Source organism: Vombatus ursinus, unplaced genomic scaffold (assembly GCF_900497805.2).
Source record: "Vombatus ursinus unplaced genomic scaffold, bare-nosed wombat genome assembly UNPS02010884.1, whole genome shotgun sequence".
In the NCBI taxonomy this organism is placed as follows: Eukaryota; Metazoa; Chordata; class Mammalia; order Diprotodontia; family Vombatidae; genus Vombatus; species Vombatus ursinus.
In genome coordinates this window covers 1-6,407 of record NW_020950662.1, presented here as the reverse complement: position 1 = coordinate 6,407, position 6,407 = coordinate 1, and the positions used below count along the sequence as shown (strand labels likewise).

At 50.9% G+C, this 6,407-nt stretch overlaps 1 protein-coding gene across 1 annotated transcript; it reads left to right on the top strand.

The window, feature by feature from the left end:
• Positions 1-633: 633 nt before the first annotated feature.
• On the top strand, positions 634-6,398 carry LOC114038318 (transcription factor HIVEP3-like). Its single transcript, XM_027855600.1, has 3 exons — positions 634-646; positions 2,391-2,477; positions 4,986-6,398. Exons 2-3 carry the CDS (start codon positions 2,408-2,410, stop codon positions 6,098-6,100), a joined length of 1,185 nt encoding a protein of 394 aa, XP_027711401.1. The 5' UTR covers positions 634-646; positions 2,391-2,407; the 3' UTR covers positions 6,101-6,398.
• Positions 6,399-6,407: the final 9 nt, after the last annotated feature.

Below are 6,407 nucleotides of genomic sequence, written 5' to 3'. Positions count from 1 at the left end.
CACACTGAAAGGCCTCAGGCTCGGGGGGGGGCGGGTAAGGGTGGAAGAAGGAAGGAGAGGGGAAGCTCTCTGGTACTAGGAAGGCAGCGACAGGCAGTAGGTAGAGTGGATGGTGGCCCAGAGATAAGAGAGGTTGTGAGAATCATGGAGGGAGGGGAGAGGGAGACAAGTGGTACTGTAGTCATTTTCATCCAAGGATATGATGACTAAGATTTCTGATCAGCCAGCGTGAAAAGGATGGAGAAGAGATGAACTAGATGAGAAGTGAGTAGGAGTCAGAAAAGAGGAAAAATTAATTTCCTCCTCCTTCTTCCCAGTCTCCAGCCTGTGGTAGGTGGCACTCACTGAAGGTGACAAGAGGAAATTCTCCCCTTCCTCTCCCTCCATGGGACTTAGGATCACCAGGGAATTACAGCCTAAGAGAGCTCATTAGGCCCCCTACATAGCAGCTGTGAGTCCTCATGGTTCTGAGATACAAGACAATTGTGAAGCAACTTAATGACTTTGTGAATAACCATACTATTAGCTTGGGCAGGATGTGGTCATTCACAGAGTAAACAATACACTTCACAGTTTATCTGAAGCAATATTGAAACCAAAAGGAGGACTTCATTTTCTTTCTGGAACACATGTCCTCCCTCTACAGGTAATCAAAAACTGGGCTAGGGCTGGGCTGGTCACTTTAGATGGGGGAGAGGCAAGAGAGAGGGGGGCAGGATCTATGGACCTAATTGACTCCAAGAGAAAGCCTAGTATCTTACCCAGATAGCTTAACTTTAAAGACAAATGCATTTGAGATCCAATCCCCAGGATACCTCAACCTCACCAGGGCCCACGGCCCTGGTCTGAGATAATGCTTCATTGAGACCTGCCCCAGTAAAGGAAGAATGAGAAAAACTCTCTTTCCCTCTGCCCCCTCCTTCTTCTTGTCCCCCACAGGCAAGCATGTGCCAGCTTAGCAGAGAGATTTCAAGGATACACAGCCTAGGAAGGGAGAAAAGGCCCCGGAGCTGGTCCTGGCCCTGACATGCTGACCCTGAAAAGCCTATTTCCCCAGAGCTATAGCAAGGGGTTCATGAGAGCAGGGCTAGGCTTGGGGCTTTGTCTGCCAGCTTGATCTTCTCTGATCCCAAAGATGACGGTGGGCCAGGATACCCCCCCATCCCACCCCAATACCAAATGCCTAGTTTTCATTGGGGGAAACTTTAGTTACAGCCCTGAGTGTTTCTCTAGACCTAGACTGTGGAATGTATGTCTTGGGCTATAGGAAAATTTTATAGGAGCAGAAGGCCTTAGCCAGGGGTAGGACGCCATAATGGGAGCTGGCCTTATTGACCATGGTGGCAATGGCCAACACGTCTGTAGCAGGGGAACTTTGTAACCTGTATCTTGTTTCTTCTTATTTTATCTTCTTATTTCATACTCTGTCCCTGACCCTCATCTCCATCCTCACACCAACCCATCCTCATCCCAACTCTTCTTCATCCTACCCCACTCTATATTTATCCTCCTCCTACCTCCTCCATGCTCATACAACTCCACTTCACTCCATTATCTCTGCACCCTGGTCCTACCCCTTTATTCACTCTGCATTATCCAGTCACCATTCTACTCTTACCCCACCCTACCCCATCCTCATCCTCCCCCTTTCTCATTCCATCCTCTAACTCTAACCATATCATACTCTCTCATCCTCATGCCAGCCTTCACTCACCCTGACTTCATCCCACCTACCATCAGCTGATTCTACCTCATTCCATCACTATCTCATTCCACCATTGTTACCCAACCTCATTCTCATCCTACCCTTCATCAGCATTCATATCCCAATCTTACAAACGCCACATGATTCTATCTTGACCACCTCATTCCATCACTATTCCATCTCAAGTCACCTTCATTCTACCCACTCTCATTCACTCCCACCCCACTGCATCCCCACTCCATGGTCACCTTACTCCATCATCATCCCGTCTTTTCCTCATTCCACCCATGGTCTCTCCTGTTTAAGCGTCATCCTACCTCATCCCACCTACCCTCATCCTGTTCCAAAGCACCCCGTCCTTGGCTTCCCATATGCCATCCTTTCCTCCCCCTTCCTAGGCTCCAGCCTCTTTTCTGGGTGGTAGCTGTGGTTGAATTTCCACATTTAGAGATGATACCTTCAAAGCAGCCTCTGCTCTGCTCTGCTCGATTACTCTGGGTCCCCCTCATTCCTGTGCCCTATCCCCCACTTCCCCTGTCCCAGGCTCTGAACTAGCCCCAGCTCTGCAGATGTTCCTAGGGCTGGCTCTGCTGAGACTCCCCTCCCCATACCACTTCAGGCCCCTCTCCGCCTCAGGAAAGAGACATGCTGACCTTTGCCTCTATCTCTCTGTGTTTCCTTCTAGGGAATCTGACTAAGCACATGAAGTCCAAGGCTCACAGCAAAAAGTGCCAGGAGATGGGGCTGCTGGTGGAGCTGGAAGCCGAGGAAGGTATGATCCTGCCTGTGCCCAGCCTGGCCTTAGTGGAGATGCCAGGGCTGGGATCCCGGCCATTGGCTCATGGCACAGCCTTGGGGAGTGGGATGGGATGGGTTAGTGCCAGAGCACTGCGCTGAGTCAGGAGACTCAGATGGTCCCATGATCCCCTAGATATCGCCAATATCCAGCTCAGATGCTCTGTGACTGTGACTCCAACTTTGTGGGCCTCAGTTTCCCCTCCCGACAGTCCATGGTTCCAGGCTTCAGTCACCCTGGCCTTTGCCTATTTCTGTCTGTACTTCAAATCCGTGACCCAGATGGGAAGTTCATGTGATCATCTCTAAGCAAGCTTTGTCTTTGCTCAAAATCTTCCTGGTTGGGCAAATTCCAGCAGATGAGATTATCTTGAATTGAGCATGAGTGCCCCCCAGTGGTAAGATCCCTGAAGCTCTCCTCTGGGATCACCAGCTTTTCCTACATTCCAATTTTCCCCAGTGGCTTTTCTGTAGCTTTTCTTCCTGCCCTGAAATTGGGAGTGGAGGAAGATGAGCATGCAGGAGGGCGGGGGGTGGAGTGGAATGAGTTGAGAACAACCCACCCCTATCCAGAGGCTTCAGGAGCCATCTGTGTGCCAGGATGCAGAATCACAAAGAATGTTTGAATGGGATGGGCCCTTAGAAATGGTCTGGACCGGGGGTGGCAAACCTATGGCCTCGACTATGTGTGACCCTCTAGGTCCTCAAGTACGGCCACACTTGAGGACCTAGAGGGTCACACGTGGCCTTGGGGCCACAGGCTCCTCACTCCCGGCTCTCGTCTAATCCCTTAATGTCACAGAGGAGAAAATGAGGCACAGATATCTGCCTCCTCCTCCCCCCTGCCCAGGTCACATAGCTACAAGTGTCGGAAGGATGGTTTGGACCAGGAGTCTCCTGATTCCGGGTCCTGAGCTCCTTTCCCCTAGCTGGCTGCTGTCTCCTATTCTGGCCTATTGTGTTCAGCTCTGAGGCCATGTGGGATGGGGAGGAAGGGACTTTATAGTCTGACGCAGGTTCGGTGGAGGCTGGCCAGGATGGGGAGGCGACTAGATGAGACCAAATGAGGATTGGGTAAAGGAACTGGGGGTGTTTAACCTGGAGAAAAGAAAACTTGGTTGGGGGTGGAGAAGGTGGGAACCCAATCCCTGTCTCAGGTATCCCAGAGGGCTATTTGTGGAAAACTTGTTTTCCTTAGACTCAGAGGATTAAACTTGTTTTCCTTAGACTCAGAGGGAAGAACTAAGAGCAATTAAGGGGAATTTTCAGAGAGGTAGATTTCAGCTCCATAGAAGGGCAAACTTACTGACAGTTAGAACTATCCAAAAGTGGGATGGCCTGCCTGGGGAGGTAATGAGGTTCCCATTGCTAGCCATCTCTAAGTGTAGGTTGAATGGGGTAGCTAGTTATTGAAGTGGATAGAGCACTGGCCCTGGAGTCGGAAGGATTGGAGTTCAAGTCTGGTCTCAGATTATCTGTGTGACCCTGGGCAAGCCATTTAACCCCTCTTGCTTCCCTCCCCCCTCCAAAAAAAAGTACAGGTTGAATGACAATTTGTTGGGGTTGGGATAGAGGGTATTTCTACTGAAATATGAGCTGGACTTTATGCCCTCCCCGCCCCAGTCTCTTTTAATGATGAGATTTTGTGATTCTGTGAAATCACTTCCCTGAGCCTCAGTTTCCCCATATGTAAGAATATGGGCTTGGAATAGATGCTGATGGTGAAGCTGGCATTTATAGAGGGCTTCAAGTTTTACAAAGCATTTAGTGTTATCTTTAAGGTCCTAACATTTTGTTTCCATAATCGTACCTGTGGCGCGAATGGAAAGTTCATTTTGATGATGGAGAAATTTCTTCCCAGCTCAAAGATCTAACATCATTACCCTTCCCTCACCTCCGTTTACATAGAAGGTAACCCAAGCCCAGAGAAGTTAAGTAACTTGCCAAAGGTCACGCAGCAAGTTAGACCCCAAAGAAGGCCTCAAGCCTTGATTCCAAGCCCAGGACTCTTTCCATTACACCACTAGGCTCCCATCCAAAGAAGTACTCTAAGCGCTAGCGACTATTTGATGCCAGATTGTCATCTAGGCCAGTGGTCAGTGGGGTACAGGTTGTACTCTCTTCAGCTTAGAGAGGCCCCCAGTGACCAAGGGCTTAGAGTCATAGAAAAACAGAGCTGGAAGGGGCCTTTGGGTCATCCAAGCCAACTCTATCATTTTACAGAGAAGGAAAGAGAGGCCTGGAGCGGGGCGTACTTTGCCCAAGGCCATGCATCCTTTTGTGAGCTGGACACCATTATTAAGGCCTCTCCTATAAAAGATCCCCTCCATGGAAGAAATTTCTCTTCTGCATGAGGGGCCATCACAGACACCCCTGTATCCCTGGGCCTTTGAGGGGAAGGATGGGGCCTGAGACCTGGTGAGTGGGGAGGCCGGGCACACTTGACCTCATCTGTGCCCCTGACCTTGCTCTGTCTTTCCTTCAGGAGCCAGTGACGACCCCTTCCAGGATTCCGAGGGGCGGGAGGGCTCTGAGGCAGTGGAAGAGCACCAGTTTTCTGATTTGGAGGAATCCGATGAGGAGGAGGACAATGAAGATGATGAAGATGAAGATGAGGAGGAGGAGAGCCAGGATGAGCCCACTCTGAAGCCCTCAGAAGGGCCACCGCCTGCTGGACACTCAAAGGCTAGCTCTCCACCAGCTCAGGACAGAAGCCCCCGAGCAACCCCGTCTTTGCCCCAAGACGTTACCTCGCGTGACCAGCCCACAGCAAGCTCGAGATCGGAGGCGAGATGGCCAGCAGACTGGAGTGAAGCAGCCACCTGCCAGAGCCACTCGTGTCTCCAACAGCCAGCTCTGATACCCCGGGAGCCCTGGGCTCCTGGTGAGCGGGAACTGGCCCCAAACCAGCATGGGGGGATCTTAGCCATGGGCCCGATGTTGAGCTCCCAGGCCCCATCCCCAAGAAGGCTGTGGTCCCCTGGCAAAGAGCCCTGCGACAGCAGACCCATGGTCCCCCGAAAACACTCACTAACCAAAAATGAAAGTCCTTCCCAGCGCTTTGCACCAGCTGGAGAAATGCCATCCTTCCAGGGTGGCTCTCCTGGGAGAGGAGGTTCACCCAGTCCATGGATGGCATCTCCTCTCAGGTGCACGTCACCCTCAACTCACTTGTCCCCAACAAGAGAACTATCCCCACAAGCCTATCTCCCACCCGAGGGCAGGGTCTCTCCAGAGAGGAACTTGTCTCCCAGCCAGGAGATGATCCCTATAAGACACTCATCCCCCAGGAAAATGTCTCCAGGACTTTCCGAGTCCCCCCCACGGTACCCACTGCCAGGGGAAAATGACTTAGTGTTCAGAAGTGGCACAGTAGCGGATGAGCAAACCCTGGGCAGTGTTACAGTTGCCCAGCGTGGTTTCTTCTCTCAAAAGCCTCTACCTCACAAGCTCCTTGGCAAAAACGTGGAGACCTCGGAATCCAAGATGGTGAGTTATTGTGCTCTTTCAGAGGGTTTTCCTGGGATCTTCTTAAGGGCAGCATTTTTTCCTGCATTTAAGATATTGCCCCTTAGGGGTATAAAAGGAGAAAGAAGTTAGGAAGGGGGGAGTCATTCGCAGAGGTTGTTTCCCTGAGCAAGATCAGAGTAGCAGCCTCTCCCCATAGGTTTAGCATTCAGCCTGTGTAGTTGAGTTTCCAGTCCTTAATTGTTCTTATGGATACGTTAAAGAATGAATACCGTATCCTAAAACTATTATCACCATCGACACCATGAGCACTGTTCATGTCCTCACTATCACTCCCACCATCATCCTCATTCTCACCATCATCCCCATCATCATGATGACCATCTCCTCCCGTAACATCATCATAAGTACTGTCCCCAGCCCCGTTATCACTGCCTTC